Source organism: Eleutherodactylus coqui, chromosome 1, assembly GCF_035609145.1.
Source record: "Eleutherodactylus coqui strain aEleCoq1 chromosome 1, aEleCoq1.hap1, whole genome shotgun sequence".
Lineage (NCBI taxonomy): Eukaryota > Metazoa > Chordata > Amphibia > Anura > Eleutherodactylidae > Eleutherodactylus > Eleutherodactylus coqui.
In genome coordinates this window covers 109,387,631-109,400,597 of record NC_089837.1, presented here as the reverse complement: position 1 = coordinate 109,400,597, position 12,967 = coordinate 109,387,631, and the positions used below count along the sequence as shown (strand labels likewise).

Sequence of the window (12,967 nt, the reverse complement as noted above, 5' to 3'; positions counted from 1 at the left end):
GTCTCATCTACAGCTAATTAGCTGCGGTTAATCATGGCTGCTCTACTTTTTGCCTTTTCCTCCCATTACATGCAGATATCCACATCACCCGGGCTCTTCCATACGCCGTATATAAGAGCCGAGGTCATCTACTGATGCAAACAATTTGTGAATGGTCTTCAGTTCACTAAATGATACCATTAAAGTACAACTCTTCTGCAAAAACAAGCCCCAATACGGCTTCACTGATGGCAATATACAAGTTGTGGTTCTTGGGAGGCGGGGACTGAAGGCAAAAAATAAGGGAAATCTGTGTTTTGCATCAATGGGAGGTGAAGTGGCTATTACACTTCACGTCCGACCCAGATGACAGCGGTGGAAGGGTAATAGCTGGCCTCAGCTCCTACTCCTTTCAATGGGACTGGTGCCCAGCCACTATGACCTGCAGCCCTCTGCCCTGACAGCATGTCGGGCGATCAGTTGAACAGTGGGCCCCCAGCGATGCATTATTGATGAGCTATCCTGGGGATAGGTCATCAATAGTTTTTGCCTGGAAAACCCCTTTGAATTATTGCCAAGTTCAGAAAATTGATACCTTTCCTACTCTTGTAGACTTTTCACAACCAGGACATATAACTCATTTTGTTTTGTAAATCACTAAGTTAAAGGGCTGCTTGGGCTAACACTTTTTTTTTTTTTCATCCCTTGTGCCTTTCACCTGACTGCTTGTCACACTCTGTGTATTGCAGTCACTTCCATGTAGCGCAGCCCGCTGTCTGATGCTCATCTTGATGCTTCAATTTCTGCATTCACTATTCTATGCTATCAGTTCCATGATGCATCAGCACAGCATTACATGAGCAGCTAGAGGCTGTACCATCTCTGCTGCTGGGGTCACCTTTTTTTCATCTTCTAGACTCTAAATCTGACCACCAGAATAATCCCTGGATCAACGACCCCTCTAAAGTAATTAGCGACTATAACATGTAACGCCCCAGAAAGGCGTCCGGGCCCCTCTTCTACATTCCCACAGGATGGAAATGCAGTGAAAAATTCAGCAGCATTTCCGCAAACAGTCAGAATCCACACCATTAGTGCTGATTTTTACTCACAATCGCGTGCTTATCTGCAGCTGATACCCTGTTTCCCCCAAATAAAACAGTGTCCTATATATATTTTTGCTCCAAAAGATTTCACTTTTTTACATGTATAGCTGCCTGGACTCTATTTAAATTAATTTTTTCAATTAACTAACTAGGGTTTAATTTTGGAGTATGGCTAATAGTTTAAGAATCCTGAAAACATGCTAGGGCTTATTTTCAGGGAAATTCTTATTTTCAGGGAAACGGTGTATCAGAAAATAAGGGGCTGCTCCTCGCCTCCGAAGTCTTCATGCTGTTAGCGCATCTCTGGACCAGGTGACCTGTAGTGGGCGCTGCATTGCACTGCTGGTCAGGTGATGCGGAAGTGCCGTTGCCTGATCAGTGGCACTTACTAGAGGCCGCCAGCTGCTAACAGCATGAAGACTTCGGTAATGCATATGACCGGGTACTCGCGCAGGCCCGCACCGTCACTTAGCGGTGCCGCGGTACCTGCAGCCCTTTTGCGATGTAATTGCATATGAGCTGCGGGCATTTTTGCGACCATAGAGCACAACGGGCTCCGTCCCGGGTATCCATGGTAAAATAAATCTGCTGCATTCGATTATGCAATTCCAACCCGCTAATGTGAGCAAAATAGTGTAAACCCCTGTATTTGATTGAACACTATTACAGCTGATCATAGAATCACAGGATCCATAATTAAAGTCCAGTCATGTGAGACCGTCCTGAGGTTGATTTATATAATTTTTTTCTTTTTTTTTTTTTTTTCTTAAATTTTTTTTTCCCCCAACATGCATGAATGCAGTGATGCCTTTATTCTCACAAGACACATCCCAATTGCCACCAAAAATGGCCCTGGCCTCGTGTGACTACAGCCTTATGAAATGAAGACCTCCGGGTTCCCCATCTACCTGGTAATAGTTGGCACAGAAGTCTCCAGGTTTGGGTGGCCTTGTTGCTGACCATGCACATGGTGATACAAGATGTGAGGCTGCATCCTAAACCCTCTCGCCCCACCATTACACTTATCTGCAGCCAGCTCTCTGCCTTGTGTGACATCCGCATCCACTAATGTATCAGCTAGCGTTCCCTGGAGCAGAACGGCCGCCATTGCTGCTGCAGGAAAGAACCAACCGCAGTTGGAACGCTCCAGAACAAGTTTTCGCGCTCCAACAGCTTTTATAGCCAAACCCTTCAGTCCGTTTTGCAGTTGAATAATAATGAACTTCCTTTTAATTACCAAATCACATGGTTTTTCCACCCTTTATGACTTTGCAGTAATATCCTGCATGCACTGAGGTACCTAGGCGGAATTTAGAGGAACTTTTATGTGACTCTGTCCCCCCCCCCCCCTTTCCCTGCACATATTGCATCAAACTTGTCAACCTTGTGCATCCTTAAAGGGGCTGTCCAGCTACCAGACAATGGCTCCAACTGCCTTAAGATGACGCAGAGCAGCGCTTCCCCGTCCTCCAAAGTGATAACTGAAGCCGGCTGCGCACGGATGGATTTGCATTGCGGAATCGGGAGCTGACATCCGCCTCTGAATCCCTCATGCACCGAAACCTGCTGTCATTTCACGGGGGGAGCGCAGCGTACTCTATTCCTAGGCGGACTTCGCGTGAATGGCTTCAATTGTAGCCAACAGAAGCCACCTGACCCACGGCCCTTCCGCAATCATCATTGTGGGATGTACGTCATTGCCTAGTGCCGGCGTGGCATTATCTGTACTACAAAATACAGGTACGCTGGGTCACCGGCTGGCATAGGATTGGACTCCGCTCCGCGATCCCGCATGCGGAATCTAACCCATCCGTGTGCAGGCGGCCCAAGTGGCTCAGAACATTGAAACTTGTCACACGAGCGTATGTGTATCTGCTGCAGGTTTTTGCATGATGTTGGCTGTGGTTTTGCATGCATTTTGGTGTATCAGGTCTGATGGACAGACATGTAGCTGCAGATCTGCCCTGGCATCTGCTTGTGAACATGCCCTCTAGGGTAAGTCTCCACATGGTGTAAGTGCTGCAGCATTTAGCATATGGCCTATGTGGATGAGACTAACACATGTCCAGTAGAGGTGTGTCAATTGTTTGCTGTGGATTTGGTCCTTTGTTATGCAAAGAGTGAAATTTGGAGGAAATTGGCTACAAAGCCACATTTGGTGCAGCTTCTGCTGCCGTGGACAGGTGGGGACATGCCCTGTTTGTCTTGGTTTGCATAAGCAGAGATTAATACCCATTTTATGAGTCACTGTGAAAGAAGAACTATTATTGCTTTCAGTTAGAGAAACTTTTCAACTTGTTAACAGGTAGTAAACTTTTCATGAGTCACGATGACCTTGGTGCTTTTTTTTTTCTTTTTTTTTTTTTTTTTTACCTTTCTACTCGGCATAATGGCCTTAGAGATGTGTGTGAGTAATGCCATATACTGGCAGAGCCACTCCATCTTTTGTAGTGTGTGGCCTTGTCAGGAGAGCTGACAGATCCTCTTTAAAGGGTGTTTTCATACTTTCTAATGTTAGATCAGAAGCCTCGGGATCAATCTGTTTCTATAGAAACGAGTTATTTCGGCACGGTGCCGTACAAATATGCCTACCCTTTCTCTGCCTGGTTTCCGAAAACAAACGAAAATACAATTTTATGAATTACTGTTATCCATAGATTGCCGCCCTGAGCGGTCTGTCTGCTCGCTACAGACTGCGGTTTTTACTATCCTATGGGATTCAATCTTGGGGTTCCATCACAGGTGCCATAGAACCCCTTAACTGAACCATTCCCTGTCAGTACTCGGACACCACTGTGGTGTTCAGCGGACAAGGATTCTAATAGGCTCACGGCGGAGAATCGCAGCATGCCGCAATTTAAATCCAGCGAGCAGAGAATTGCTATAATTCTCCACTTGTGGACGCCGGTGCTGCGCTTTCCATAGCAACGCTATGGAAAGCTTCAGACAGTGCTTTGCTGGCGATTTTTATCGTCCATGCACAGGAGCCCTGAGCAGGAAAATGGAAACCAATATGCTAGTGTGAACGAAGCCTTACTATGTTAAAGCCACTGGAATTGCATCTCCACTGCTCAGTACTTCTCTTGTTTCCTCCATGTCACTTATGTGTGTGCTCCACACAGGTTGGCTGTGTTCACGAAGGTCCGAAATGCTGCTTTATTTTATTTTTTTTTGCAGCAGAATTGGCTAAGAAAAACTAGCATTTATACTACAAGCATTGTAGATGGGATTTTAGGAAACTGCGTTCATGCTCTGTGGTCCTAACTTGCCTTGCTGTAGATTTATAAAAACCCAACCTAGCTAACACCTATTTCCATCCCGGCTCACCTCACCTGATTGTCACACTTTGAATGTCTCCTACATATTTTGCAGTTGCTTTCATGCAGTGCAGCCTCCTGTCTGATGCTTATCAGGCATCATCTTGATGCAGAGATTTCTCCTGTTTTGCTAGCTTTTTTAAAAGATACTTCAGCACAGATTTGCATGATCAACCAGATCCAGTACCATCTCTGCCTACAGGCATACAAGAAAGAGAAAAATCTTTCATAGGGGTGGAAGTGGTGCAACCGTCAGACAGAAGTTACCGAACTTGGATAATTGCCAAAAGAATCTCTAGTTTATAAAACTAGCATGTATTTGTGTTTCGAGGTACATGGGCCTCTTCCTCAGTGATCGTTGGGGGGACACGTCTGGATAGCTGACGGTGTATTTGACTACAATCATGAGAAAAGGGGTCCAGTTGGTCCCCAAGGGAGCACCGTTCAAGCGCTTGGCTATCTCCAGCGCCCGCATTGAAATGAATGCAGCCGCAGTGCGCCTGCACAACCTCTGTCCTATTCCTGTTCTGCAATGCAAATATGCCCATGTGCAGGCGGCCCTTTTTTTTTTATAGGCCTATAGCAAAACAATTGACCCAAGGGAAATGTGTGTACATTTTATTTTCTGATTACCTGAGATGTTTGTGTAATACGTTCCCCTTTAGAAGCCCCATTCCCCCACCTCTGACTAGGTTTGGGTTGGGCCGGTGTATGAACGCTCGGTTAATCTGCAGGAGCTGGTGTGGGTTTCTGCCGGTTTGGGTTTGTACAATGTGTCTCAGACAAGTTATTGTGGAAGCGGTTGCTGTCTATGACAGTCTGAATGGGAACGAGCCATCTGTTCTGATGAGTTCTACAAATTGCAGAGCGCTGAGGGGAGGGAGATGAGCACTCGGCTGGCAGAAACCCGTGCCACCATGCCCACACATCCCTGACTTCCCTCATTCACTCCCATGGCTTGTTGTCCTTCTCTTATTGAGCGTTCTAATATGTCATACTGTTGTAAATGGGATTGCAGACCCCCCCCCCCCCTCTTCTGATTTCCTCCCGGAGTCTTTAGATTGGTTTCTTTAGTGCTTAAGAGGGCAGAAATAGACGTGCTCCATCTATACTGATGACGTAGCATGATCGGTAGCCTCGTGTCCTGGAAGCTGTGCCATGCTAAGCTTACCCGGTGATCATCAGGAATGCAAAAGTTCAGACCTTCACAATCCTGGAAATGAATGTTTTTGGTAACAACCTCATTAAAGTGTATCTGACACATTCAATTAAGACTTTTCAACAAAATCATTTGAGAAAGGTGTCTCTACTTTGTTGAAATGTGACTTATTCCTGTTCTTGGATAAATATATAGATTTGGGACTGAAGGTGGCTGTGACTGCTCCTTTCTCAGATCTGCTGTATATGATGATGCATATTCAGTGTATGAGCACTAAACTTCAATAAAGGGTTGTCCCACTTCTTGCTGCTTAAAGCCAACGACTCGGTACATTACACGGTAGCCTGCGTTGACCTCATGAAGGGAAGCAACCTGGGACTGTGCAATGTACGAAGCCATCTGCTTCCGGCAAAGACCCGGCTAGACGTGGGATAACCTCATAAATTGATTTCATAAAAGATTGACAGATCTTGTGAGATGAAACTGCGGCCTTACAAGTTTCTATAGGGCCAAGCTCGTCAGTGCTAATTAAAATTAAAGGTGAAATGTGAGCTGCACAGACATCCCCCGATGTGTGGACGCACCCTTAAGTTGGCCACACACATTAGGTAGAGGGTAACTGAACAAACTATGATCTGATGAACGATCGTTGCACCATCCCAATCGTATGCTCTTTAGTCCACGTCGGCTGCTGGGGGGCCGCCATACAGATTCAGTAATTACATTAAAGGGATAAAGTGCTCCATAGTGTAGCATGATGGTAAAATGGAAAGCCAGGGTTAGGAATGGGGTGACCTGATGTGGTTGTGCGGGGCGCCACAAGCTAGAAGACCCGACAAACTAGCAGGAGCCACCATGACAAAACGGCAAGTGCGGAGAGAAGGGGATCTTTACACGCTGATCAGGAGAACCAGAAGTAGTAGTGCTGGAAAACTTTTACTAGGCAACATGTTTTTTTTAATTTTTTTCCCCCTGTAATAGCACTTTCATCTGGCTATTATCGGTCAGTGACAGATACAGGAAGCCTTTACAAACTGCGGGCAGAGCAGCGGGTGACATTAGAGGTCATGTGACGGGACAAACCTATTATGAAAGATCTTTCGAAGGAACAAACTACTTATTGGCCAAAAGTTTCTAACGTGAGACTTTTTTTTTTTTTTTTTCTTCTGACCTCTTAACATCGGTTGGCTGAAATGATTGATTGTTAAATTGTGCCTGAAATCCTCCATTTTCACCAACTCTGGTCTGTGTATGGGGGGGGGGGCGCCTTATTAGTGAGTACTATGTATAACCGTATACAGCCGCAGGTAGCCAGAACAGAGTACATCATTACCTCTGGAGTCTGGTCCGCAGGCGGTCTGTGGTCTTGTGGAAGTGCCGCTTTAAGCTAAATGTTCCCCTGGGTTCAGGAGACACATATTAAGATAAATTGAGCTGAAATGTAATTAACTTGTCCACTGGTAAGACCCATTGTAAGGAGAAGAAAGGGAAAAAACCTGAAGCCCTACAGAACGCAAGGGGTGGCGGGGCCACCATTCAGCTTTGGAAGAATCAATTCATAGCGGTAGACATGGCACCGTGTGACATCTGTGGCGCTTCCACGACACACCGTGAATGTCACCCTTTTTTCCCTATTAAAAGCTCTATCCACACATGGCGTACTATAGTGTATCACAGACTGACAACAGAAGTGTGCCGCGACTGACCCGGCGGCAGGTTCACATGTCAGCCAGAAGGATTTGGGGGTTTTGCGTATGTGGTGATTGCTAGTTTTTAATGACCTGTATTAATCTGTTCCAGATGACTATGGATGAAAAGTACGTGAACAGCATTTGGGATCTGCTAAAGAACGCAATTCAAGAAATTCAGCGCAAGAACAATAGTGGATTAAGTTTTGAAGAACTGTATAGAAATGCTTATACCATGGTGCTCCACAAACACGGGGAGAAGCTATACACGGGGCTCCGAGAAGTGGTGACGGAGCATCTCATAAATAAGGTAACTGCCTGTGAAAGAATGTACCTAGTTAATATTAAGTGGACTTTGCAGCTGAGCTGTAATCAGACTAAAGGATTTACTTTCCACAGCAAGAACTGCAAATTCCTTCAGGTATTTTGGAATGAATTGGGTAAGGCTCTTGGATTTGGGAAAATATCTCTGCGGAGCATTTTTTTTATGGTCGTTCGTTTCTGATAAAGTGCTTAAAGAGGACCCGTTGCTACGGCGGATGCTTTATAAATTACTGTCAGTGATAGACGTCGCAGTGCAAAGCATGGGGGACTAGTAACATGTATACTGCAAGAATCCTCAAAGTCCGCCAACTATTCATTTCCCCTGCTGGGGAACTGTAGCATTAAATGCCAGACATTCAGATGAAGGGCCAAACATGTAATACGTGAATGGGCCAGTTCAGCCAAATCGGAGGATGCGCCTTGTGATCGCCGCTCTAACTTGTGCGGAGCAGGAACCTGTCCTTCATGATGTTCATATGCCCCTATAGCCACTTGTATACCCCTTCCCATAATAATTAGATCAGCTTGTTTCTGAAACGTGTATTATACTAGTATAGAGGAATAATTGGTGTCCGTTGTACAAATTTGTATTTTCTTAAAAATGCAACCAAAAATTTGCAACAACTTTACAAAACATATGCATTCAAACCAAAAGGTATCTGGACTAGTATGAAAAGGGGTACTATACATTGTAGAGTTTGTGTAACTATTCACAGTACCGACCAGGATTCTGTAAATGGGTGTCTGTTTGATTTTTAGAGGTAACTCCATATAACTGGATGTGGCAGGGCTGTTTAAAGGGGCGTCCCATGTGAACCATCACGGCATATGCATGAGTCTGACGGATGCAGGGGCCCTGCCTGGCACCTTTTGTCTCTTGTTCTGGCCCAGCTGATTGGACAGCGCTATGCATTTTCCATAGTGAATGGCAATTACAGCAACTGTCATGTAGTTAGGCCGAAAAAAAGACATTGTCCTTCCAGTTCAGCCTCTTACACCCCCACCCCTCAATGTTGATCCAGAGAAAGGCAAAAAAAAAAGAGGTAGAAGCCAATTTTCCCCATTTAAGGGAAAACCTTTCTTCTGGACTCCAATCTGGCAATTGGAATAATCGCCGGATCACTGACCCTTCTAAAGTAATTAATGCTACTGTTTGCCTTAATGCCCATTAACTTTTAAGAGAGTTATGGAAAGGGCCACTCGGCTGTTTCTGTTCTCCCAGCCGCCTTGTACAGCAGAGAATTCCCACCACGGCCGGGTTTGACCAAGATGAATATACTCCTTTTTAATGGGGTTATGTCAAGATCGCAAGTTATTCCTATAAGCAGGTTAGGGGATAACTTGCTATTCAGTGGGGGTGTCACTGCTGAGATCCCCTGCTGATGTCAAGAATGGGTTCTTGTGTCCCTCTCTGCCTGTCACTGCTGTGCAGTAACCCTGGGGTGTGGAGGTTGAGGGGCGTGGGATCCCTGTTCTCGAGATCGATGGGGGGGGGGGAGTGGCGGTGAGACCCCCACCAATCAAGTTATCCCATAAATGAACCTACCAATGCACCGGGTACACCACCTCAGAAAGAAAGGTGTTCTGTTAAATTGGATTGTCATGCCAAAAGGAGTCCTGGCATGTTTGGCCATTAAACAGTTAGATCTCAGTATACTTGTATAAAGTAGAGTAAAAAATAATAAAGTTTTAGCAGTTTGTTTTGGTTGATATTTGGGCCCTTTTTAACCTAAGCTAAACTCCTACTATAAAACTGTGCTGTCCGATCATTTGGGGAAAACCCCCTCCAATGATTGAGTGTATTGAAGGGAGGAACGCCTGGGTTATTTAAGTTTAGGCAGCTGTAAATGAATGTATACACGTAGCTGCGGGCTGTTCCCAGAGCGGACAGGGGAGATCCTTGTCTTTATTTGTTTTTGTCGATAACAGAACTAAGAACTGACGTGACCTTGGATGTTTTCCTGCTATACTCGGATGGCCTGTGCTTCTCTGTACAGTCAGTGATGTGGCCAAAAGTAATGGAGTCAACACAACTTTTAAAAACTTGTAAAAGTTAAGACCTGCATCCCAGTTTTGACAGCTGTGGAAGCAAACTGCAGAACTGAGATTTAAAAAAAAATAAAGTGTGTGTGTGTGTGTGTGTGTGTGTGTGTGTGTGTGTGTGTGTGTATAATATGTATGTGTATATAATTTTTTCCATAGCATTTTTAGGAAAATTTCCTGCTACACCTTCTTGAAGGAACAGTAAACGTAGTAGAGAATAGCAATAGGAAACAGGACATACACTTGTCCACACTGATAAGCTTGGTCCAAAAACAATCTGTTGCAACCAATGCATAGCTGCTGTATCAGACAAGACACGGGTCTGATAACATTATTATTGTCTGGGGAAAGTGCTTGTGGGGGCTTCAAATGCACAATATGTTCCACTACATGCATGTCTATTGAAGTGAACTATTTTAAAGGGGTTTCCTAGTAAAGTGAGTGTCACATGGGTTTGCCATCACTTCTAGTGGGGGTCCCAGGAGCCACCTGATAGCTGTAATGAAGGGCGTGCAGCGCTACTTAAAGTGCTTTAGCTTCTTTTGTCTGTTCAGTGCTACTTCACTTAAATGGGGCTTTACTATTGATGATCTAGCTTCCGCATAGGTCATCAATAGTTGATCATCAGTGTTCTGCCACTCGGGGTCATTAAGAACAGAGCTGAAAGCAGACTGCTCTGTCCATAGAGCTGGGAACCAGTTTAGTATTGTAGGCACAGCTTTTGAATTCAGTGGGAGCTGGGCCTGCAGTACCAACCCAGGCCACTGTACTACATACAGAGCTGTCTGCTACTGGCTCTGCCGATGATATCTGCTCAGCTGGGATCCAGTGCGGTGGATTCGGCAATCAACTATTGATGACCTGTCATGAGGATGGATCATCGATAGTAAAGTACCAGACAAACCTTTAAGTTCCCTAAACAGTGAGCATCACTTTGCAGTAGAAAGGAAAAAAGGGACCTCCTGTCCCTTCTTTCTCAGAATTGGCAGGTGTCTCCCACCAATCATAATTAAGAGCTGCAGCCTAAAAAATGGCTCCAAAGCCTAAAAAAATTTAGAAGACAAATGATATTTTTGGTGGCCAAATTAAAAATTGCCATTATTACATATAAAAATAAAGTGTTTACCCTGGACTGGTTACAGAATAAACATCTACTGAGAATAAGGAATTTATAATCTGGGTTTTAACTAATATCGAATACTGACACTATTAGGGCTCCTTCCCACGAACGGATTTCCGCCGCGTTGCCCGCAGCTATTAGGTTCTATTGAACCTAATAGCTCAGGGCTCACGGTGTGGAATTCCGCACCGTAAAATCTCCCGTCCTCACCCGCGGCATGCTCTATTTGCCGCAGGTGTACGCGCGGAAGGCTTCCATTGTAGCACAGCGGAAGATAGCGTGAAATCGCCTCTCCACTTGCCGCCGCGTCATGTGACATGGTGGACGTGTCATGTGATGTGGCCGGCGTGTCACATGACTCAGCGGCGCGTTACGCCGAAGCGTCATGTGAGAGAGAGGCCGCCGGATCTGCAGCTAAGTTTGGGGTCTCTGGGGGGGGCGCCGTGACGGGCTCCGCTGCGGAATTCACGCGGCGGAGCCGGTCACGGCCGTGTGCAGCCGGCCTTAAAGAGGGTGTGTGTTTTTTTTTCCCCCTGATTTTATAGCCATTTAAGCTTTTTAAGTTTCTGTATACGATTGAGGGCTGGCATCTTGCCTGAGCTGATGTTACAGGGGTTATCCGCTGACTTAATTCCTACCAGAACACAGTTGGACCCGCCACTTCGGTTGCGTTCCATAAAGGGTCATGTGGCATCGCAGCCTCCATTGTCTGTGACAGAGAACAACTATTTGTTGGCTTATTAAAATAAGCAAGGACTTTTTTCTATCACCGCTGACAGAGCCACATGGACCATAGGAACCTGTAGACAGAAGGGATGTTAATTGACCTTCCGTGGGGGAGAGGTGTGGGCATGCTCTGTGACCTGTGCAAGGAGGAGGTGGTGAGCTGTGATCATTGGTTGTGAAAGGTGGATCCTGTATCTAAATATAGATACTAGTAATTATTAGGAAATTCTAGTACCAGTGTTTGTCGGTGCAATGCGCCACTTACTAATATAATATAGTGAAAGGGATTGGAGTTGGTCACAGGTCCTAAACCAGCAGAGCTGGACAGCACCGTGTGCTTACAGGACCTCTGATGAGGTCACCCTTATGTGATGAGTCACTGGGGCTCTGAGCTCCGCCCTTGATCACATGATGGTGACGTTATCACAGGTGCTAAACCAGCAGAGCTGGACAGCAGCTGCATAGCGCCTTGGTGACTGATCACATGAAATGCCTCATTCAATGCACAGGGATGAAGGACCTGTGGTGATGTCACTGTCATGTTATCAGGGGTGAAGCTCAGAGGCCCGGTGACTGATCATACAATGGTGACCTCATCACGTGTAACAGTCACTCACAGACAGGTGGTCATTAGTATTTTGATAAAAATAAAAGATGGTACAGTGACTCAGCAGCGCCACCTATTAGATGGTAGGTTTTCCTACAAATCCGATGTCTTATTAACAAGACTGGGAAGGTATTAGTGTATCTTGACGCCACCAGGAACTCCTGGTGGAGCCAAAATTGACAGGGGTGACGCCCCCTGTACCTGAATGGCTGCATATATGGCTGGTCCTCCGGTCCTGGCAGGCTGTTAAATATGAGACCTGCATCCCGCGGCCCCTGCTGCTGCCACACATCCCCAGCTGAAAGTGCCTTCCCTGATGGCGTTCTACAGGGCCACAAACCCCTCACTGGAGAAGCTGTGAGCGGCCTCGGCAGCAGAGAGGCCACAGCGGCCTCAAGAATGTTTTATGGCGGAGGGCTGCAAGGCATAGCCGCCGGCAGCATGGAGAATGCAGTGCTGGGGCAACAGACTGACAGGCGGCTGCAGGAGATGGAAAGGATTGGGACACTAGGATCACTGCAGCAGGGGATGGCCACAATGGGCAGCGACCCCAATGTACGTTGCACATCGCCACCACCAGCATGGAGCCGACAGTGCCCAAGGAAACACAACTGTCAGAGCCGGCGGCTGCACGGTCCTGGAATCCCACTGCGCAAGCACAACAGAGGGTAGACTGAAGCGGTGGAGGAAAAATCCATGACAGCCAGCGGCCGCACACTGTAGGGATTCCACAGCGCCACGGGACACTCGGTACTGTTATACATAGATGGCTTTCAGCGGAGTATCAGCATGTAACACACATGGAGCGCTCCAGGACCTTCCCCTATTACGGCAATCGGGAGCTAGGGGTGGGACAGGGGCGTTCCTCCATGGAAGCCCTGTCAAACACCTAGCTTTT

The 12,967-nt window shown here is 46.3% G+C and overlaps 1 protein-coding gene across 2 annotated transcripts in view; it reads left to right on the top strand.

Moving 5' to 3' along the window:
• The window catches only part of CUL3 (cullin 3), a 56,542-nt gene that overhangs the window by 9,058 nt on the left and 34,517 nt on the right, over window positions 1–12,967 (top strand). For both annotated transcript variants that reach the window (XM_066599027.1, XM_066599018.1), the window contains exon 2: window positions 7,362–7,559. In XM_066599027.1, the coding sequence (XP_066455124.1) occupies window positions 7,362–7,559 (198 nt within the window). The remainder of the gene's footprint in view (window positions 1–7,361; window positions 7,560–12,967) is intronic.